The sequence below is a fragment of the Aptenodytes forsteri genome, unplaced genomic scaffold (genome assembly GCF_000699145.1).
Source record: "Aptenodytes forsteri isolate BGI_AS27 unplaced genomic scaffold, ASM69914v1 Scaffold5, whole genome shotgun sequence".
NCBI classification, from domain to species: Eukaryota; Metazoa; Chordata; class Aves; order Sphenisciformes; family Spheniscidae; genus Aptenodytes; species Aptenodytes forsteri.
Window position 1 is genome coordinate 1,912,305 of NW_008795672.1, and position 24,752 is coordinate 1,937,056.

A 24,752-nucleotide genomic window follows, 5' to 3' on the forward strand; every position below is an offset into this window, starting at 1 on the left:
TTTATGTTAGCCGATTCAAGGATTCACCAAAGAAAGCTTATTTCAGCATAAATGAAGTATGTCTGACTTTATTTTCTGAACACTTTCATTTCAGGAAAGATGTTTTTTTGTCTGCTGGTTTTCCAGCTCCTTGGTAAGTTTCCTCACTTTCAAACAGAGTGAACATCTTAACTAACAAGCAATTCCAGAACTTCATATAAATAAATTGTAACTGCCAGCCTATGGATAAATTAATCTACGATTTCAGTTTGTACATTTTCACTTATCCCATTTTTACTTTAATAATTATCAAAAGCCCTATAGCCTTGAGAAATTTCAGATACACTCAAGTTCATGAAAATTCACTGAGTTCCGAGTTGTCCCAAATAAAGCAGGGCAACCTAGAATAACCTTTTATTAAAAGATTTAAAGTATAATTTTCAATATTTTTTCAATGTGATTTAATTTCAATTTCTAGCTATGTTAAAATTTCTTTCATACAGTCTGTATTTTTCATAATTCAAAACTATTTTTTCATAGAGCAATTTGCAAATTATTATACGACTATTACTATACAATATCACTACAATTCAGGCAACTTAGCAAGAACTCAATTTTCAGTAAAAATATGCTCAAATTTTCTTTTAAAAGAAGTTCTTCAAAAGGTTATAGAAAAATCTTCCTCTTTCATACTGGAGGAAACAGTGAGAGTGAAAAACATGCATTATGATCAAAGTATAGATATGCTTTTCCCTCCAACATGAAAGTAGCAGTACAAAGAACAGTTTTACAAATTAGATACCCAAGTCATACAGACCTTAGTAGTAAGAACATTCACCTTGGTAATAACACGTATTAGCCATTTTTCATGGATTTAGTAATTGGGATAGCAAGAAGAAAAGCAATTTAAAGAACTTGATACTCTCTGTAAGTGTATATTCTGGGTGAGGGAAGGGAAGGGAAGAAGGGAATGAAAAAGTAAAGGTAGCAGCTACTCTAGTGTAATTGTCTCTAAATCTTTCTCACACTGGAAATCTACACAACATACTGGGCTACATGATCTCTAGACTTAATCAATTTCTCCCTAGACTTTTAATTTAAATTCACTGACAATTCACGTCTGTCAAAAATAACTGTTCTACTTCCAAGAAATGAAACTCACGCACTTTTGCCATTAGTTTCCCCAGGCATTCCATTAGAGTGCAGGGAAAAGAGTTGAAGCTATGCAGTTTGTGATATAACCTGATGTTTGTGAACTGTACTTACGAAAGGCAAGTACTAGAGCTTGAATTTTGTGCATTATTGTAAATAAAACTATCCGGAAGGAAACTACAGTTTATGCGTTTTCCTGGTAGGTCACAGAATGCCCCTCTATAAGAGGACCGGGCTAAAGTCCTAGAAACATTTTAATCTAAGGCTGTGGTGCAATACTTGGTAGCCACATGATGACCCAGATCCAGGAACAAATCCCACAGCAAAGTACTCCCCCCCCCCCCTCAAAAATTATCCAACCAGTCAACTCCCAACACAATTCACCACGCAGCTACAAAAACACAACAGTAAGTCAGCAACATCACTGAAAAATATAATGTAAAACCTTAAAAGAAAAAAATGTAGAAATATAACGAGCAGCTTGCAAAGGATGAAGTCTAACATTTCTTAACAAAATCACTGAAATAGCATCTACAACATAACAATGGATGGGAAACGCTGATCTCAACTGTTTAGGATCAGAAATGCAAAGAGGATATAGCAGGCACCTTCCCAACACACACTGAAGCACGGGTTTTTGTTCCTGAGCACACATTTTCTTATTTGACGCTCCAAAACCACCACTCTGACATAATCTTGAATATTTATTAAACTACTGTGTATGCCACTAGAAAGGTGTATGCCACTAGAAAGAAACATTAGTGAGCTGAGTGAAAAACTTTACTACCTTTTTTTTTTTTTTCAGAGAAAATCTGAAAAGATCCCTGGAATGTGGGATAGAGGGGAAGAGGCGTTTAAGTGATGCTGCCATAAATTCAGTTGGTGAGCTTAGACAAAAATTGAGAAAGCAAGAGTTAACATGAGCAAAGAGAACAGTGGTGAAGGGAAAAAGCAATACAAAACTTGCAGTTTAATATCTCAATAAATAAGGAAAGAGAGGGAAAAGAAAGGAGAAGAAATAGTCCAGATCTTTCTGTTCACAGGTGAAGGGAATTTTGGACATCTGAAAGGACTCTGTAGGAAGCTTTTTAAGTGAGGATAATCACGTTTTCAAATGAGGCGGGAGTTCATTGCAGCATCAACCTGAATGCTGAAACAGAAATTCTTGGCTGCCTGCCAAGTGAAGAGCAAAACAAAATATCTCTTTACACACGTTATTTCCACAAGTTGACAGTGTCCTCATTAAGGAAAAAACACCACTTTTTCCTCTTGTGGTCCAAATAGCACACAAAAAAAAAAACAACCAAAAATCCTTCCCTCCCTGAAAGGCATGATCATTTTTCACTAACCAACACCAGCAAAATAGTTTTAGGAATCACTATTCAAAGACTTGCAGACTCTTCTGTTCAGTCTCGTTATTTTTAGCTTCAATAGATTTCATACTCTTCGGTACCTCAGACTGCAAAGAATTTGATTCTATATTAAGAGCCAGGAATAGCTAAATTAAAAGTGTATCTCTGAGGGATATTATGAAGTTGAGTCACTGAGACATTGCACATATCTGGACAGTACACATACTCAGTTACCACAAACCCTCAACCCTAGAGAAGACAGTCAAGTAAACTAAATTTAAAAAGACATACAAATACCTACAACTAGAAAACAGATTTCTCTGTCTTAGCTTTCTGCTGCTGTCATGTGCAAATTGTGAAATCCAGTGTTTTCCTAGACAGAAGATGCTTTAGTTTGTCCTACCATGGAAAAATTTGCAACCATGCAGATGAAGGTGGGAAGCTACAGTTGCAAAATATTTGCTAAAAAATCCTGACAGTACTTCCAAACAAAAGGGAAGAGCTAGGACTAACTGATAGCTCTTTTTTAAAAAAAAGATACCTCCCGCAAACCCACCTTATCAAGATACAGAAGGAGAAATCCCAAAGGCTGACAGTTCCAAATGCATCTGGAAAAGTCAAAACGCATAATGGGGATGACCAGACACAACGCAAAACATCTTCCTTTGATAAATCTGCAGAGGCTACAAAGGTACAAAATAAATCTTAAGACTTCCTTTCTCCACTAAGGAAAGAAAATAAGAATGAAAAGCTTTCCTTTTGCTGCTCATTCAATCACTGCCAACTCCGTAAGTGCCTTCTCATCCAAAAATTTCTCATGAACAGTCTCTAATGAGAAGGAAGCTTTGTAGTGAACAAACTGTAGAAGTGAGACATTTTCCCCATCCTTCTGCACCAGCTTTTTATGATTATTTGGCTGGAAGAAATCAGTGATTTCAAAAGATATCTGAAGATGAGCAGCAATACTTGATACTGATTTGTACCCAACTTTTCAGGTAAAACACCAGAATGACTGGAATTCAGATTAAAAAAAAATAATCGCATAATACAAAAGTGGAAAGAAGCTCTTCTGTTCATGCTGCATTCCTTTCAAATGACAGGCTGTTTACAGACGCCCTTGCCAAGAAAGTAATATCCTAAATGAGAATTTGACAGTTTCCTTCAGCTTTAAAATAACTCTGATGTTCTTGCATAGTACATCTGCTCTTCTGCAGGGAAATTTAAGCATCCTTCCCTTTTTCCCCTGTCGATAACTTTCCTTTTTTACATTTGACACAGAAAATCAAACAGCTTTTTATCAGGTTTAACTGGCAGAATAACTTCTTGTTAATGTTCCTTAACTAGTTACTGCTAGTTAAAAACTATTTCATTCACAGTGTGTTTCAGAAGATAAACTAACCAAGAAACACCTCAGTTTCAGGTTTTCAACATGAAGGAAGGAGGAGAAGAAGTAGATGAAATTGAGGTTTGGCAGTCCCAGTGCAACAATACAAGTTAAACTGGCAGTACAATATTGAAAATACCCCAGCCAACCAAGCCACCTCACACACTTAACGTGTTATGCTCCTGTAGTATTTACTTCTACTGCTGCAGAACTAGAGGCTTTGGAAAAAACCCAACACCTCTCCTGGGCACAAAATACTTAACGTGATGCTCCTGTAGTATTTACTTCTACTGCTGCAGAACTAGAGGCTTTGGAAAAAACCCAACACTCCTGGGCACAAAATATATAAATAATAATAATATGTAAGTATATATTGTATTAATATTATATTAAAGTAATAAATGTGTGATTACATTTATTACAATAATGCAAATTTTTTGAAATGTGTATGTGCTTAATGACATTACATTCAGGTTTCATCAGATCATAGTAAGATATTTGTGTCATACTTGACGAGAATTCTTTAATTTTTTTCTGACGCTATGTATCAAAATTTACTTTGAAATAAATGGATAGCATGGATTCATGTTCACCTATTGATTTAGTGACAAAGGACAAGAAAAAGTTGATCACGAGTGGTTATGTGTTTTGTATTCTCAAGGTATTTTCACCTCTTTATGGAAGCAAAACTGCCCTAGATTCTGAGTCTTTATTTTTAAAATATCAACCTGTTACCATAATTTTCACTTCAAATATTCAAGTTGTTATTTACATGAAATCTAGAGTACTGTGGTCTTGACTGCTGCCAGACTTCAATAAACAGGCGTTAAAATAAAACCATCTATAATAAAACTACCCAGACAAAAAAGCAAGCCAATTGCTGCTGGAACAGACTTCTCATTAATGAGCAAAAGATAGTGGAGAGTGTGTATCTGCGGTGAGACAGATATGCACATGGATACAACCCCCCAAGATAAACGTAAAGAGTATATCACAAGTAAAATCCTAGATTTTACATTCTTTGCCTATTATTTTGAAAGAACAGTTTTTAGACATACTTTTGTCTAAATTCTAGACAGTTGTAACATTAAGTTTAGAGTTACTACAAAAATCAACGCATTTCCTCACTGGAATACAATCCCACGCATGAATCTTCTCGAAGATTTATGGGAGTCCCCTTTAGAACTGTTAAACACACCTGAATTATACAAATAAGGACTTTGAAGAAAACCAATAAATAGGTCTAAAAGCAGAGCCTCACAGACTCAGTGGAAAACTAATAACAAGGCTGGGAGCCAGTGACAGCAAGACAAGTCTTAGGTAACTAAATAATCAGGAGAAATGAGAAGACGGCAAAAATACTACTTGGATATGAATTAGCTGGTTCTCATTTATACATCACAGTGGAGATAATGGCCCGTTATAGGTATTTATTATTTCAGTATCTACATTTTTCTAAAGGTTACCTTGAGTCTATCTTTTAAGACAGTAAAAAAAATCCAGAAACATTTAGAAATATTTTTAAAGTTACCATTTAAAACCACTTATTAAACCCCTGATTAGAATACTTTTAATAAACGCCTTGGATTATCACTAGTCCCCACTGTGTACAATCCATAACAACAATACAGAAGAACTACAATCATATAGCGCACTTAAAAGTACTCATAATAATGTTCCTACTTACGTTTCTGTGTCTGAAACTAGTGACTCATTATTACACACATCATTGAAGGTATGAAGTTGGTTCTATAGTTAGGAAAAGGAAGAAAAAAAATGAAATTTTATCTAAATATGTTGTGAGGCAGTTTTCTTATACTTAAAAATAGTGACAGTAAACAATTTTTTCTAGTACTTTCAATCTTTTTAAATAAATCGCTTTGACAAAAATTTGAACAGGCATTCTAGTAGGCAAGAGGGATCAATTTTCTTTCTTAATCAACGTTTCTTTCACTAAAGCAATTGTTACAAATGATGTTACGAAACTCCACCCACTCCAGAAATCAAAACAATGTGTATAGCAGTCACTTTGCACATAGGTTTTAATGAGAAATGAAACACATAGTCTGGAAACTGATGTTTTAGTATGAGTTTCCCCATTTTTGTAACGCTTACTACAACAGCAAAGACTTCTTTTGTCACATTATCAGTGCTGAAAGTCTACAAAATTGGAGAGTGAAGATTCCTGATTTTTATATGAAATGAAGCTTTCAAAGGTATCTGAACTGATAAATTCAAGACATCCCAGAGAAAAAAAAAAATGCCTGCTAAAACTGATGTTTTAGTATGAGTTTCCCCATTTTTGTAACGCTTACTACAACAGCAAAGACTTCTTTTGTCACATTATCAGTGCTGAAAGTCTACAAAATTGGAGAGTGAAGATTCCTGATTTTTATATGAAATGAAGCTTTCAAAGGTATCTGAACTGATAAATTCAAGACATCCCAGAGAAAAAAAAAAATGCCTGCTAAAGGTTTACATCTCTTTTCCACCCTTTCCGTCAGCATCAAATTCCCAGATAGAGAGATGGCTCTGTATCCAATTCTTTACATGTACATAATATTTATAAATATTTAAAATTGTATAGTAAAACCTATTTGTCATCTTGTTTTCAAAAAAATTAAAGCCACAGTAACGTGAATTTTTGAAATTCAAATTAAACTTGTTGCATAACTTCATCAAGAATATTTACTCTTTTCTTTCTTGAAACAATTCTGGTACATGCACTCTATAATTCGGTGACAGCTGATCTCCTGCAGTCTTTACACAAAGATTTATTTGTGTCTAATCTCAACAATTTTCATGGGAAAAAATGTTTTTGAAGGAACAAAACTGAAAATATGCATTAAAATTAGTGAGACATGACAGCCTGATTACACAATTATTATATAGATAAGTTATTAATAGATACTTTCAAATGAAACCTATTTAGGAGTGGAAAAACATGTGAGCAGAACTTCACAAAGAAATTGTTATGACCAATTAGAATTGGGTCAAATAAAGAAGTGAAAGTTCACTGGCTTTTCTGAAGACCTACCCCCCAACCGAAAATGTTTTGAAAGGGATCAATGAATGAAAGAGTATTGAACTGTTACTATTATCAATTTTAAATTCACGGTCACATGTTGATCCAAGTTGCCCATACAAAATCCTCATCCAATGGAATTCTGACAAAAGGTGTTCTTTTTCATATTGTAAAAATTGTTTGAAAATTCCAATAATTTCAGCTGAAGTCTTAGAATTCTGACACAACAGCGCAATACAAAGTACACATGGGATAGCGTTGCAGCATCTTATTCTTACTCACCTCCTAACATCTTTTTCACTTCGTGTTTCGTTACCATGAAATGCCAGAGGGAATAAAATACTTCTACCATTTTTTACCATATATGAAACATTGTAAGAAACTAAAGAAGCCTGTGCCCAGACACTCAATTAATGTAACACAAATGTGTTAGTTATGAAGTACAACACAGGTATAAAGTTCAGCAAAGAAAGCTGAGAACAAAAAGGCATCTCCCTAGCTAGTCTTGTCCCAAGACCCAGGCATCAAAGGTAACTAAACTTTCTACACAGAAAACCAATGCAAGAATAAACAATATGCACTGCTCAAGTTTTGCACTGAATTTGTTCAGGAAAAACCTAACAACATTGCATTTGCATTTTCACTAATGCACAGAACCAAATAAAAAGGGGTTGAAAAAAATGACAAAGTAAGGATGGCCAGATCAGTTATGAGCATCCATTTTCACAGACTTAAGTCCATCTGTAACTGGAAGGACAGGAAAACCGAGAGTCCTGTTTGTGAGGGAATAGTAGAGAGAGAAGAGGGTATTTTGGAGCTGAACCACCTCAACAGATGACTAGGAGATGAAATCAAAGAGAAACAAGCTAACAACAAAAATAAAGCTTCAGGTATATCTTGGTTTATATTTTGCTCTTCTTTTCTGTAGCTATTTCCAACTTCATATTCCATCACTCAGGCTTCCACTTTGCTAAAATTAACTTTCATGTGTCTGTCTTCAACCTTGTTTTGTAAATAAGAACTTTAGTCAGATGATATGACACATTATGTATATGCTACTCTTCAAGGGAGGCAAGTCTATATTTGGTGGTAAGCAAATATAATCCCTGTATGCCATACAGCATGTATTCTGTGAGTCTCAAGAGGTTCCATGAAACTTGAAAGGTTTAATTTTAGGACTGGTCATGTTAGCTGTCAGACAGGAAAAAAAAAAAATCTCTTGGCAGACACAAATCAACACCTCCATGTTAGAAGACATTCATCTGTTTGGATTCACTGATATTTTTGGTCAAAGATTTCTGCCTCCACGATGAGAGCAAACGTACATTTATCTTCCAAAAGGAACAATCAGGCAAGCCATAGAAATTATTTGACCAGATCTATTTTAGTCTTAATCTTGCCAGTTGAAATTAGAATCTGCATGAGTCAATTTTCCATATGAATTTTCAGAAGAAACTTTTCTTTGAAATGAAGTATATATTGAAAAGTTCACACTTTAAAATATTTTGCACATAATTTTGCTAAAAGTTTTCTTTGAATCTTCACATCTATTTGCAAAATGAAATGCAGAATTGCTTCAAGGCTAAATGCTCAACTTTTGGCAAAGGGAAGTCCAGGAAAAGAAAACATTTTGCAGTTGCAGGTATCATAGTTCTAAAGTCTTGAATACAAAACAGGAAGCTGAAATTGTGTTGGTTGGGATGAACATTTCAATGAAATTACTTTGACAAATTCTAGCCATCAAAGACATGAACAGAAAAAAGAAACTTCAAAAAAGTAGTCATGAAAGTGCATCAGTAATAGAGAAATTTGTGTGAAAATACCAACTAACGAAGCTGAACTATATTACATCTTTGTAAACACATCTTTGTTTGCAAAGAGGACAGAAAACTTCAGTAAAGAAGCAGTCAAAATTTCTGTTAATTTTGGTTCAGATCTCACATTCAAAGTTGCACAGACCTGGCAATTAAAATTGTTCCAGGCAAGGCATACAAAACTAATACAAAACTAAATAAACCAAAATGCTTCTCAAACTCAAAAGTCAAACAAGAAAAATGAAAAGATGCTTCTTCCAAAAATATCTTCACAAGACCTTTAGAGATTGAAAGACAAAAGTGCCTATGATTTGAATGAGAAAGAAGAATGAATTCTTAAGAGTTCCAGAGCAGTTTTAGAGACTATACATATTAAAAAAAGACTGAATAAATTATTAACAAACAATATTCTGGGTTTTTTTTACAAGCTAAAACCTATTTGTTTTAGTCTAAAAATACGTCTGTTATTAAAAATCTCACTTTTACAGTCATATTTATCAATCATAACAGATCAAAACATGTTATAACTACTTAAAATTACACAATTTCACACTCCCTTAAGTGAACTACATGCCTGAAAAATAAACAAGCATGCGTTCTTATTTTCAGCCTTTCTTTTGGTAAGGATACAGAAAAAGACATACATTAGTAGTTGAGGAAGGACAACTGTACAAAACCAAAGGAAAGTACTTACAAGAAGAAAAAATCTAATGTAATTGGAACTATGCAAAAATTGGAAATTTACTTTAAAATAAACGATACTTAAAATGACGTCTTCCAAAACTGTGCAGAGTAAAAAAAAAAAATATGCCCAGTTAATGGCCATATTTTAAAACGTATCTGCCAGATATTATGAGATATCTGTAACTGTATAAATAATAAAGCACATGGCAATGAAAAATCAAAACAAAAATATATGCTATATTTTCACCTAAGACTTTATCAACTCTCTGAAGAACACAAAAAGAACCCTGAACATTCACTTTACGCTAATTAATTATGACAGAAGATTAGAATTTAGGCACTGAGTATATTATATGTAGCATTTATGTAAAGTCATATAAATTACTTACGTATGTAAATTATATTTACAGTAATGAATACATGCTGTCACTATTTCTTCCAAAAGTTAACTTTATCTGTATCTTGCTTTAGCACCTCCACTGGATAAATTGCATTATGTTTTCATTCATACAAATGCAAAACTGAATGGACAATGCATTCAAATAAAATAAATGCAGTTACCCTTAGAACAGCATTTGATTAATACTGAGTGGATGTAGTTCACAGACTTTTTTTTTTTTTAAACTTAGTAGGTCACATTATCTAGGTGAATTAAGTATTTACTTTGCTTAAAAACCACTAATAATCTGACTGGAAATACTTACAGGTTACTTTAAGTTGCCATTTATTAAAACAATTGTAAGTACTTCTACATATAAATATAGTGAGAAGCAAAATCAAATTTAAGTAAACTTGTCTTGCATTTACTGACAGTCAGCGATGAAGAGAGTCACTGAGTGATACTATGTAATCAGTTAGAACAGAGAAGGCCAAATGTGTTCAGAAAAGACTACAAAACTTAAGGAGAACATGTTGATTCATTCTAACATAGTTTGTTCCTGTTCACCATTTTGTGCATTAAGGCAAACATGACAATATGAGCTATAAATCTTAAATACAGGAGTGTCAGAAGAAACACAAAACCGAAAAGGCTCGGATGAATTAAAAAGTTCACTTTTGACCTTCTGTACAACTGTCTCTCTATGGCTATAATATATATGTAGGAAGCAATGGCAGACAAAGGATGCACAACGTATCTTGACTGGTGCAATGTGGATCACTTCCATGGGAAAGAGAAGGGTGGGGTTTTTTGATTTTAATCTATTTCTATTTGATGCTATATATATTTACCTCTTCAATTCAGTCTTCTGCTAATTAATGCAGAAATGCTCTCTCTTGAGAAACAGACTATACTAAACAAACAGGAAAAAGAAGTATGCACAATACAAAGAAGAAGCTAATTACAGTAGAGTCAAGACACTGTAAAGGTAAAAATGAAAACAGATTGAAAGCCTTTGTAAACAACAAATATAGCCATGTCAAGGGACTTAATTTCAACATAACTGTCACAAAACATGGTTATAAGACAGTTTTGTTTAGCATAGTAAATTGTTCAGGAAATGTGTTACAGTTCCATACGCTGCAGAACACAGCCATCACTCAGACTTATCTCTCAGTGAACCCTATATTCACAATCATTGCTATAATTGCCTAAGATTGCATATAAGAGGATTCTGCTGTTTTCACACATTAAAAAAGCCCCCCAAACAAGTCTGTAACTCATAAAATGCAAAAAGAAACATTTTTTCTAAATATTATTTATACTTTTAAAAAGTTCTTACTGTTATTTGACTCAGCCCAGCCAATCTCATTGTTAGAGTTGGAGACATAAAGTATTTAAACGCAAGATCAAGACTTTCTTTATCAAAACACAAGGCCGTATCCAACGGTTCTTTAACTGTGCTCCACATTAAATCTGCCATATTCCGGGCTGCACTCTGTCGCAATTCCTGGTCTGACAGTTTACATAAATACCTAGAATAAATTACAAATGGAAGAAAAAGAAAAAGGGTATGATTCAAACTAGAACATTCCTGGAACACCAACTTGATTATAGCAAATACATATTTCCAACAGCTGTAAGAGTACTAAGCCTTAAAACACCACTATCAAAAGTTGGCAACAATAAAAAAGCACGGAGGAAAAACAGAATTATGCACAATATTTTAAAAAGTAAATAGATTTCTTATTTTAAACCTCTTCAGATTTCTTTCATTCCACAAAACGACAGGAAACCCATGGAATTCTTTGGAAATGTAGGTTGGAAGCCTAAACCTCGTATCCATTTCATGGGAAGGTGCCCTCTCCAGAGCTGCATCATGTCTGTTTACTTTATTTAAAACTGAACTGTCACATTCCGCTTAACATATTAATCTACTTTAAAACTGAATTTCTGGAAACAGTGTCAATGGACCACAAACAGCACACTCTGACAGTGAGAATCCTCTGAAGATGAATATATCCCTGTTTGTGGCCTCAGTCACAGAACAGAAAAAAATTATAATTATGCAATCACGTTCTGATATAATTAAGAGTAAATGCGGTACACGCACATTTTTTCTGCCATAACCATATGCCATCTGTGCTTGTACAGCAGTACCCCCTGTGCCACAGCACTGCTTTCGCAACAGGTTAGTACAGGAACACATGCCCAAGTTGTTTCTTCTATTGAGAGTAATTATGATCTTTAAGGGCGCATGTGAAGCATCACCAAGGATCCTAGGAATCTTACAGAGAAACCAAAAAAGCTAACGTTTTTTAAACAGCCAAGTTCTTCCTGCTGCAGACATCTTAGATAAGGGGTCATCTAATGCACAATGAGTCACAATACAGGTATCCTCTGCAAATGGGAGGCAGAAGAAATAATCATTTATAAAAACTAACTTACAGAAGCTAGCGCAACCTTAAGTCTTACCTAAGCAACTACAAGATCAAGACGTACCAAGAAAATCTATAGTGAAATGCCTGTAAAGTTCACATATAAAACACTGACACAGTTGAGAATTTCTTCTAAACTGAATGCGTAAAATGTTTAGAAACAAGCTTTCCTGAGCTTATTTTGAAGCAATTAAAGATTGCACAGTGAAAGGTACATGCATACAAGCTTAGCATAATTATTTTTTTCTGCTGTACTTCAGCATTTTGAAGTTTCAACTACATCCAAACTAGACTTAACTACACAGAAATGCGTTAAAAATCCATTCGTTTGACAGCCTAAGTCTGGATCTATCTCTCCTTGGAGACGGGCCAAATAGATGCATGACTCTTTTAAAAAACACAAGAGATATTAAACTACACTTAACTAGATTTATGCACCATTCCTTTGCATTTACGTCATATAAACATCAGTAAATTTTTTAAAAAAGCAAAAATACAGGCCCTGATTCTTATTTAGATTGAGGCCCTTTTTCACACCTCTTGTGTAGAGGCCTTAAAATAAACACACTTAAATGATACTTAACATTGTCAAACACAGAAAAGACACTTCAGTGCAAATAATCATAGAGACTGTAGGTCTATGACAGAAATCACAGATACGTAACAGTAGGACAAAAGAAGGACCGTTCAGGGCCAAGGCAATCAGATCCTTCACTGTTATTCACTGTGAAATTTGTCTTCTCATGTGGAGCACTGGAAATCAGATCATGGCAAGAAGGTAATGCTATGATTTCTAAACAAAAGAGAAGTAGCAACGAGAAGGGAATACTCAATTGAAAACGTTCAGCAGCAAACCAGACCCAGTGACCTATCTTTAACCTATAGACAGGTCAGAGGAGTTACACCCTGATGAAAAAATGCAGTGGCCCATGTTACAAAACATAATAATCTCAATATGACTATCAGCAACCTCAGACCAGTTTTTATGTCCCCATTTTTATATGCAAACTATAATCAGCCCTGGCTCCCAAAGCTTTTCAATGTTCATAATGCACTTCAAGTCATACTCGATTGTTTTGTGAAGGATTTCTAAAGATCTCAAAGATGTTAAAATCAATTATATGAATTTCCTCATTCTGCATAGGACAGATAAAGAGTGCTTGTATGCAACAGACAGGTGGGAATGGACACATCTAGATACACAGAAACAAGGGTGCTTTTGTGGCTTCACTAGATTTCTCTAACAGGACTTTCACCTGAAATCTTCCTCACACTAGAAAGTTTGGTGAAGCAACTATACTAATCTAGTTTATGCAACAAAACGGTTTGTATTTTAATGCAACATTATCAGTATAAACCTACTTTCATTCATAAAATTCACACTACAACAACATTTTTAAGGTTCTTTCAGCGCATTTACTGTATTTAGTCCAAGCCTGAATCAGACTTGTGTCATGTTTTCTGTATTATAGTATCATTAAGAGACAGTGTTTTAAAAAAATCCCAATTTATAATAACTGAAACTACCGTGTAGGTGCATTTTCACAGCTACAGAAGTACTTCAACAGTATCATCTGTTTTGCCAAGGCCCTAAAGAAAGCTAGAGAGAGCTAGTTTTACTTGTTAACCTGCATCCTAGTTTTTTTTAACGCCAACTGGGTTATTCTAACCAGGCACAGTATAAATGTAGAAGATAGCATACTTGTCTTTACAAGTATAACTGCATCTACACTAGAAAATTTACTGGCACTACTGTGCTGGTCATAAATCAAGTATGATCATATCTTTACTACCAGGATTAAAACTATAAAAACTTGCAGAGTAGGCCAAGCCTCATTTTTATTGTGGAAAGATACAGTGGCCTAAACCCCATCTATATCAGTAAACTGGGTCCATTTTATGCTTTTACCAGTAGAACGTTACTATTAACAAAAACGAAATCTTTAGCTAGCACTGGCAATTAACACACATCTTTCCTTACACTAACTGTAAATTTGCTGCATTGCCTTACATAAGAACAGTGATACTGGAGCAAGGCAAAAGGTCTATTTAGCCCAAAATAGCCACTCTAAAAGCAGATGAAAGATTTATCCCATATATAAAAAAATGGATGAACCTATCTACTACTGTGAATTCATTTATCTCCTTCTATTTATACTTTTGGCTTTCTCATTAATCTATGCCTGTTAGTTTCACGATTACATTTGTGTGAAAAACAATCTCCTTTCATTTCTCTTAAGTCGGCAACCTGACAATTGTATTGCACGTTCTCCATTTCTTGTTTTTGAAAAACTGTGAATTATCATTCCCTGTTTGTCTTCATATCACTCGTATAACAGACATCTCCCTGTCAAAAAAAATCCTAGACTATGTCTCTCCTCCTATTAACGTAATTTTTTATCTTCTACCTTCTTCGTCACCCTTCCTATCACATAGGTAGTTCTGTTACTATCTCTGTGAGATGGAACGATCAGAACTGTATATAGTATATAAATGTGACTATGTGACTGATTCATATAATGGCTTAATAATAGCTTCCATCCTGTCCTTGATTATTTTTTTTAGTTCCTAAATTTTTATCATTTTGATTCTGATGAGCATTAAGTCTTAAAGGAATATATGAACGATACTTCAGGATCTGTGTAATCTAGTAAATCTGACATTTTTGCCTAAATGAGAGTTTTGGAAAGAAACATACCTCTTTTTATACATATACAGAAAGGATAGTCTATATATGTATAGGACCTGTCCTGCCAGCCTGGCATACTTAAAATAATGAGTAAATACATATTATCGACATTTGAGCAACACATATACATACACATTAATTTAAAAAAAAAGAAAAAAAACGTTTTAGTCTAATGAAACTATTTAAATTTGCTGTATTTGGGGATAGAGAGAGTTCAGTTTTAAACGTGCAGTTCCATGCTAATGTAACGCTTACAATCACATCTTACACTTCAGGACTTCAGCTACTCAGCTGTGAAATAATCTTTTTTCCCTTAATATGACTCCTTTGGACCACAGCTGCAAAAGGGATATCAAGCAGAACGAGTCAGTGCCCCTCAGTGATATGAAGAATTCACTTAAGTGCCTGGCTATTGTCTCCTGACTTGCCTATTCTTTGTACCTACAGCATAAATTTTCAGATTTTTGGAGGAGTGAAATAATTTTTGCAATTGAAAACTTCAAGGTTTATTACAAGAGTTTTTAATGACTTTTTAGTAGCAAGGAGTGGTCTCGGGCACTCCCATAAAACCCAAATTCTGAAGAAAAATATTTTTAAGCAGAAGAGTAATTGAATTCTTTCAGCTGCATTCTCTCTCACTGTATTCCACAGGAAGCACCGTGGATCTCAACAATTCTGTTTGGAGCTTCCACTTCCTCTGCATATACCAGTGCTACGCTTGTGCCCTGCGCCGAAACTACACGGCTAACACAGGAGCAACTGCCACTTGCAATTTCCTCTCAACGTGCTTGAGCACAGAACGTTCTGTTCCTCCCTAACTGGGGCAGAGACACGAATCCTTCGTAAAAAATCTCTCAAGATCCGTCTTGAAGACGGAGAGAGGAAAAAGGGAGGGGAGGAGAAAGGGTTAGAACTAAATTTGGTATTGGTCAGCGCTAATGCTACACATAGCTCTCAGATTCTACCAGAGGAACGTTAAGTAGGTGATACCAACTGTGATGTCAAAGAAAGAAGAATTTTAGGTCTTTTCCTTCATGCTATCCAGCATTTTTTGGTGGTTTATAGAGGCACTTGCAATATCAGACATACAACTTTATCTCTTCTCAAAAAACTGGACTTCATTGCTAGCCTTTTTCTTTCTAAAGGACAGAACTATCCATGACACTTTCAATCAACAATCTTGCCACTGAAAAAACATTGTCCTCAGAACACCGCTGTGTATAGCTACTGCTCTCTTGAGGCATTCAGTATCTGGAACCACGTAGAGCATCGCTCGTCTCTCACCTTGAGGTGGAAGTCAGCTGGAACCAATGTCTTTTATAAAGAGACATCATCAACAACTTGCCCTCATTTATAATTGCAATAAGCTATGACTTAATCTTCTTGAGTCACTTTGTCAATAAGTCTTTTTTTCATGAGAGTTTTGCAATTTGAAATGCAGAATTCGAAGGTATTAGGATCAATAAAAGCTTCCTTCTGAGGAGGTCAAAAGCACTTTACTTCCTTATTGAAAGGTGTAATTTTTAATTCATGTCCGTCCTTTCTTTCCTAAACTGCTTAAAAACATAGGCCCTTCAGAGGCAAGATATTAACGCTAGTGCTCCACTCCTCAAGCAGAAAATAACATTTATTAGTCTTTTTTTAGTAGCAGCAATAACAACAGGATTGTGTCCATGATCTTTGCAAATTCCAGCAGTGGTCTCCTCCACACAAATACACGCTTTGCTATTCATTTCATCCACTCTCCGTAGAAATAACCACAGAACAGGAACATAAAGGTTAACCTCATCTGATAAAAGATGCTGCTAAGATGCCAGTCAAGTGATCTCTCTTTCTGCTTATGCTGATCAGCACTCCAAAATGCAGTTCTTGCAAGGAATCCACATGAGCAGCAATTTGGAGCAACAGTCAATTAGAGCCCCAAGAGCTCATTCTAGACTAAAACCCTCTCCAAGCCCTCTTTCTCACTTTGCATAGCAGCAGAAGCTATTGCAGGATTTGTTTCAAAGGTGCTGTGCTGCTGTGCCCGGGATTATGTTTGCTTTTTTTTTTTTAAACTAAAGTAAAAAGCAGATGGAGACCTAGAGACCTAAGCTGCTAAGACAAGATCTGTAAGCTTGACAACCACATGGGGTGAGCTGCATACATCAAGAAAGTCATCTTTTACCGAAGGCATCTGTGTTAACTTCTGTCCCATATAAAGGTATAGCACTAGAGATCGTTTTTGTTATACGGCCTCCAAGCTTCATGTCCCACTCTGTAAGCGCATCTTCACAAATAAAGCTTTGGATTTCATAATGTTGAGAAATCCCAAATCTCCCATTTGGGAGGATTCACAACTCAGGATTCAGTTGTGAAAAATGGAAACTGGGAGAACATCCCCTTTCTTCTCTAAACTGCTAGTGTTTTCTGTAGATGTATCCTGTATCAATATTACCGTTCTGATTGACGTGTATTGTAAATGCTAAGAACAGACATCAAGGACATTATTTATGGCAAGAAGCTGCTGACAAATCCCGTTTTAAATCAGATGCAAATATTCTATGGGTAAAGTAAAGAGGAAGAGAGGAGGAGAACACAGGAAAAAAATCTTCTATTCATTCCAGTGACCCTAATTACACCTGCAGTCATAAAATAGAAAATGCTTTAAGAATTACAGGACGACAAGCAAGTGAGGATTAACACAGACTGCAGGTTGTGTTACTCTGTCTCACTCAAGTTCCTTCTTATCAGCCTATCTCTAATTGTTGATCCTCCAATGCTCTTTTTAATTTCCATACATTGCAAGAAGATAGGTAAGGCTCATTGACCAAATTCCCAGGTACACGACCAACCATTAATGGAATATGTATGGAGACAAGAACTTGAAGATCCTCTGCCTGTCCTTCCTAGATTAATAATTACCTTTATAAGATCTCAAAGATAACACATCAGCATTAAAGGAGCGCACACGGCCGGACTGTAACTCAAGAGTGGTATGTTTTAATAAAAGATCAGAATACTCTTCTCCCTGCTGATATAATTTTGGTAGAGACCACGTTATAGCACGATAGATCGATAGCCAAGCCAGTACTTAAATTTTTACAGTCATAATTCTTTACAATTAAAACCAGAACATTTTTAAATATGAAACATATTTCTGAGCCTCATTGTTCTGTGCACTTTTTTGTTGCCAATGTAATTATTTTTGTTAAGAGTGTGATTTTATGCTGTTATAGTTAAGACAATATAATCTGTAAAGGCACATTTATTGCTATCAGGGAAATAAGCTATGACCAGTATAAGCACATTTCTAATATTACAGTTATAGGAAATCCAGAGCCTTGGAGGAGCTGTGGGCCCATGCAAGAGCAGCGGCCTTTTAGGTTGTCTGCACCAGAGAAGTTTAATGTTGGGCCACTGGAAGGAGAATTAGCTGTGACCACACCCCTCCACCTCCAGGCAGATACACATACACAAGATAATTTCATCAGCAGCTCATTGGATTTTTCCTATTGTCCTGAGAAAGCCAATAAAAATAAACGGCTTGTAAAATTAAATATCTTTACAAATACTTTAAAGTGTTTTTCAAGATAGGAAGCTTGATATAAAGAAAATCTTTGGGACTGGATATATTTAGATACATAAAAGTGCAAGTAGACTTTTGATCACACTTCAGTTCCTGCCAGCTGGAAATACAGAACATCAAAATGTGAAGCAGTGTTAAAACTCAGTGAAACTCAGTATATGAAATCTCAATGACTACATATCGCTCTTCTACTTACATCGTCTCGTTGCAAATTTTATGTAAAGTTTTGTGAAGATACTGCAGTAAGTGAAACTGTATTACAATTGAACCTGACACGACACGTCAGAATGGGGCTGGATGTCACGCTAAAAATGTTATTACCGAGATTGATCTGATTGTTACTGCAATCAGATAGATGTAAGGAGTGCCCAAACTAACTCTAAACATTACCTTCACTCTCCTTGTTGAAATGATACAGTCAGAGCAACAACTTGAACAATTAAAAGTGAATCACCTGAAATTATAAATAGGTGCTGTCAAAAATTCCCACAAGAAAAATTCTTAAATTAAAAATTTACCTGATAACATAAGTCCTAAAGGGTATAATGTGCTGCATGACAGCAGGGATGTGTAGCCATATTCTGATCTATAATGCAAAAACATAAATAGATAAAAATTTCATTAATGACATTTAATGAGAATGGCAAAAAATGAAATATTGCTGGTACATTTGCACATGCAACCCCACGTTAAAAAAAGGCTTTGTTGTTTTTCATTCAACTTTAATTCTTTCAACTTCTTAACTTTCAAAGCTGTTATCTGAGGAACGTTTCTGTGACTTATAAACAGGAGTTGCATCTTTTCTTCTCGTCAATTGGAAAATATAAACTTTGTGTAAATAGTATCATACTGCCCAGATGTCTCATTTCTGAATTTGCTGTAGTTTCTTCAGTAGGAAAAACTGCTACTCAGCCTTGTGGGGTTTCTTTTTCCTACTTCTTAATTTTCAAAGCTGTTATCTGAGGAACGTTTCTGTGACTTATAAACAGGAGTTGCATCTTTTCTTCTCGTCAATTGGAAAATATAAACTTTGTGTAAATAGTATCATACTGCCCAGATGTCTCATTTCTGAATTTGCTGTAGTTTCTTCAGTAGGAAAAACTGCTACTCAGCCTTGTGGGGTTTCTTTTTCCTTTTTTTTTTTTAAAGTCTACAAGAAAATGATTCCATTCTTTCTGTTCCTTGCAAATCTCTCCTAAATGAAGTAAAATTATTTGACTTGTGTTGATGTTTTGCTTCTTAGACCTTATATATCCTATAAAATAAAATTATGTTTTATAACCAGTGATTAAGCACAGTTTTTTTACTACCATATTTGCATTCCCATATTTACCATTCTGCCTTTACCACCTTTGCAAAACTATATGCAGGAAGAAAATGTATGCAGAGGAAAAAAAACCCTGAAACAGCTATTTAACACCGCTGTGAGGAAAAGAGGACCAACCAAACTACTTACACAGGCAAAGTTAGAAGTTCCATCTGCATTTCAAAAAGGAATGCTGAGCCTGTTAAACCTGTTACAGAAAGACAACTACGTGCCAGGTAAGGGATCTAGCATAGATCCAACATTAGCAGCTGTTACTACTACTCACATAATTTTAATCACGTGCGCACACAAATCTTGTGAATAGCTAACACCATCAGTCACTCAAAGCCGTCATGTCAGTTTACAACTCCATGTTTGTTCCTAAAAGAATGTTTAATCTTTGCAACTGATGCAATAAATTCTGGCTAAGGACTAAATTCTCACCAGGATTTTGGAAAATTCTGTATGCAAAAAAATCTACATTCTCCTTCTTGCCAGGAGAGAAAAATATTGGGCTGTAGTAAAACTGTATCACCAGCATTTATTGTAAACATTTCTGGAATTAGCCAAATAACTTTGAGTCAGTTCTGAAAAAAAGACTTACTTTTTACAATGCAGCTAACACTACACAGTAACAATACTAACCTACTTTGCAAGACAAACCAGCCAAATCTTCACATTGCAAAAAAGACCACATTTGGAATAAGCTTCTGATCCTACTGGCAGTCTCAAGAAGAAAAAAATGCTACCATCCCAAAGATAGAAAGTGTAACTAGAAGATGTTTGTTCTAGAAACAGGAATTAAATAACATTTTGACAAGGAATTGCAAGGATGACAAAGATACTATCATATTTACACAATTTGATTTTTAACACAACAACGTGCTCTTTTTCATATGCAAGTACCAAACACAAAAGCAAATATATTTCTTTGTGAAATAAAAGTAGGAAATGTTTTTATAATTTTGTTTTTATAACTTTTGTTGTTCATAGTAATTTTCACTCCGTATTAAGTCAAACTTCTAAAGCCATTTCATTCATCTGTACATTTGCATTACATGCAACCTTCATCCTCAGAATTGAATTAATGGATGATTTCACATTGTAAATGAAAATGTAACTTTCATCATGAACTCAAATATAAATATACTAAATTATTTAAAGAAAATCACATAAAATAACATATATAAAACAACATAAAAATAACATATATAAAATTACATTAAAAATCCACAACTTTCCTCATACTTTCTTTTTGCCTCCACCTGCTTTTGAGACAAAGTATTTACTGCATCTGTTCTATTGTCAAGCTTCAGAGGTTTTTGGTTTTTTTATTATTTGCTCTTTATCCTCAGTAATTCATTTCTAAAAGGCAGCGCGTCTCTCAACAGTTCTTACTTCTGACTTAAGTTTTGAAGTTTCATACAGTAAAATTAAACCAACATTTTGGACACCATCAGCATTCTTTCAATTAATTCATGTCCACTGAGAGGGCAGTTATTCCTCCACAACATCCACAAAACTGAAATGATACAGAATGAAGTAGTGACAGGCTTTTTCAGTGAGGTTTAAATCCTCCACAGAACAAGCTGTAGGTCATGGATTTCTCTGCGTCTGTTAGCTTCGTAAGGAGACCAACACAACATCAGGTAGTTAAACCGAGCAAATACCACGGAATATGAAATGTGGGAAGAAAGGAAGAACCAAATATCTAAGACAGCAAAGAAATATCCTAAGAAGGAACAGTCAGTCCCACCACAATACAGGTTGCTAAGAAAGCATCTTGCAGAGCTGTGAGCTGGAGAAAAAACAAGAGTGCCAACTCTCTCTAAGAAGTAAATTGCATTATATTACATTTGCTGGCTTTATTATTACAAACTTAAGCTTGTCTGACAAAGACATTTACTCAAACGAGATTTGCTGGATAAAAAAAAATTCAAGGAAACATCTTTTCAATAATTTAAATGTCCTCTATATAAAGGAGACACCAGTAATCATAAACAAGTAGCTCAGTTGTTCCCCACGGGCTTTACTAATTTGTGGTAATGGTCTTCTCTTACATGCACCTGTAGAGTGCACTTAATGAGATACTCGCCTTCCTTTGTGGAAGAAACAGAGCAAATGCTTTCCAAACCACTATGCAGCCTTGTCTGCTAAAAGCTGAATGCTACTGGTTGTTAGCAAATGATTTCTCTGACTTTGGTTTACTATTTCCAACTTCACCTATTCTACTTCCTGGACCTTACTACTAAGCCCAACTTCTTAAATGAGAAATTGATTGGTTCATCCACACTACAATCTTTCTGAAAATATTTTTGAAACATTTAAGGTAGTAGCTAAACAACTCATTCATCTCACAGACTTTAAAATAAATTCCAGCATGGGTATTTCTAGGAGTCGTTATAATAATGGCTACTTAACTGCCATTCTTGACAGTTGGTACGACTGTGAAAACGTATTTAAGAGTTACTATACACTATGGTTCTGGCTTTACACGTTGTGAACCAGTTAACAGTTGACATTGCAGAGCTGTTCACTGAGCTATTATCGACAGGGTCATTCATAAATCTCACACGATCTATAAACCCCATAAACTCAAATGCATTGGGATAAAACCAAGTGAAATTAGCAGAGTTATTGCTGAGATCACCAGTATTTTGTTCACAAAAAATATAGTTTTGTGAATGCTTCTTTCTGTTTCATTGGAGTTTGGTATATCATTTCACAGACTATCAGAAACATTTATTAAATTATTTATATTTACCTAAGTTATATGAATTATATGGTGAGATGATATAAAGAGAAACAGGGAAAGAGAAACATTACCTCAAATTAGAAGCTTATGCACCATTTTACAGGTAGAGAAAAATCTGTTTTCTTTTATATCAGCAAGGTAAAATGTATTTTGTCAAAAAAATTAGCTGCCTCATTCGGAACTAATAAACATGCTGCATCTGAAAGTCAGAAGCGCTGCTGACAAGTACACTGAGTGACACCAAAATGCGGGAAGTGGATGAATAAAGCACATTACACATAAAACATTTTCTTATACTTTCTGTAGTGAACTGACACACGAAATCTAAAGATAGGTTTTGTTTTTTTAAACCACTTTTCCTCTAATACACACAGATTTGCCGCCAGCAAAGCCAGACAGAGTTCAAAAGAAAGATTCTAGTTGAATGGTAAAAGATACAATGCTGGAAGAGGTGGAAGAAACAGTACTTCTACTGGTTACGGTTTGGGTTGAATTTCATTTTATCTGGCAGGTTTAACCATAGCATTCATCTAAAATAGCTGCAAGAGACAGCTAAATGTATTACCTACTAGAACAAAAGATAAATGCAAAGTTGCTAAGTAATTATCTGAAAGGAGAAACTTTGCTGAGAAGTATTTTGGGTTAGGGCACATCACTAATAATAAAGAAAATAAAAAATTTATGTGGAGAAAAATAAAGACTTCAAAAAAGGACAAAGATGAAAGGCAGATACAGTTTATAAACATGCACTGGTATGGGATATCTAGGAAATGGGATTTGCAGTCAGAATGCTTGTTGAAAAAAAATGCTGATGTGATAGGGAGCTGCCACTCAATTGTTCAGAACAGTTTTGCCCATTCTCACAAAAAATAAACCAAAAATCAGACACGCATGAATGTTTGGTTCCATGACCAAAATTTACTTCTAAACCATAATAACCTACAAGACCATACATTTTCAGCAGATGGTTTATGAAAACTGCAGGTTGCACTGACAACAGCTGGAGACGAAGAACTCATCAGATTATCACCTGAAAACTCATCAGATCATACAGAAAGGGCCAGAAGAGAACATATCTCCACAGTTTAACATACAGAGGTCCTGCAGCAGTCCTCCTGTGCAAGCTTACAAGAAGAGAGCACATCATGGCCTTAGTCATTTGTTCTCTGACCTACAAGTTAAGAACCATTACACTAAAAGGATCAGGAGTGAGTGATACAGATGACCAACGCTACCTTTATTTCAGTCACTGGTTCCTTCTATGCAAACATATTTCAGCATGTATTTAGAACATCATCCTGGCTGGTCAGTAACAGCAACAAGGAAGGAGGGAAGATGTGTGGCAGGAAGGATCTGATTTTAAGTATTTAAAATTGCAATCAATGTCAAAATTATGTTAAACTCACTTCATACAAGGCATAACAAGGTATTGTTTTCCTTTTTGTCCTTACGTAACATCCACAAGACAGATCACGACTTCACATTCTCACGTAACACTAAGTCTTCATATGTCCTTCTTCAGAGACTGTTTTTTATTTCTATCACCAATCTCCTTCGAATCTCCACTAAAATCAATTCATAATTCTGCTAGTCAAAAATCACTATTATTTCAAAATGGAGAAATGATGAAGGATGTGTATTCTAAACCTAAGTGAAAATAAAAGATAGTTACCTCTATGCTGCAAATGTGTACAATGATATAAAAATCACAGGAAATTGAGAAGAAAAGAAATCCATAGGCTTTTCCTTTGTGCCTCATAGGAAGTAGGTAAAAAGTTAATATAGCCTGAAGAAGCTTAAAACATTTCCATGACAAAATTTCAGGGGCAGAAATGACCTCTGACAACGTTCTTATAAGTTGTCTTCCTATCTGGGTACAAACTTGCAAAACCACTTGTGTGCCTACAGGAGATGTATAGGGTTTGGATGATGAAGTGTTCAGTGGACCAGCAAACCTCACATTCCTAACAAGGAAAATCTTACAGTGTTTTTCTCCCTCCCTGGTCCTACAGAATTCTTCCAGACTTCAGTCCTTTTACTTTTTGTGTTTAACATTAAACAATTTAAAGGTAATACTTACATTAGATACCACTGTGATAAATGCATGTGCTATAAGAAATGGCAGTGTCTCAGGGGTTCCGTATTCAAAACAATCCTTCATGAGGGAAAGGCCATTTTTTCCACAAAACAGACAAACATAACGAAGCAAGTGCAATGGTACTTCTAC

General features: G+C 35.1%; 1 protein-coding gene across 1 annotated transcript in view; it reads right to left on the reverse strand.

Annotated features, from left to right (window-relative positions):
* USP34 (ubiquitin specific peptidase 34) overlaps window positions 1–24,752 on the reverse strand; it is a 124,490-nt gene that overhangs the window by 89,900 nt on the left and 9,838 nt on the right. Inside the window, exons 4-7 of the mRNA XM_019472921.1 lie at window positions 24,606–24,748; window positions 18,983–19,050; window positions 11,112–11,304; window positions 5,555–5,616 (exon numbers count right to left, since the gene is read on the reverse strand). Coding sequence (XP_019328466.1) covers window positions 5,555–5,616; window positions 11,112–11,304; window positions 18,983–19,050; window positions 24,606–24,748 — 466 coding nt within the window. The remainder of the gene's footprint in view (window positions 1–5,554; window positions 5,617–11,111; window positions 11,305–18,982; window positions 19,051–24,605; window positions 24,749–24,752) is intronic.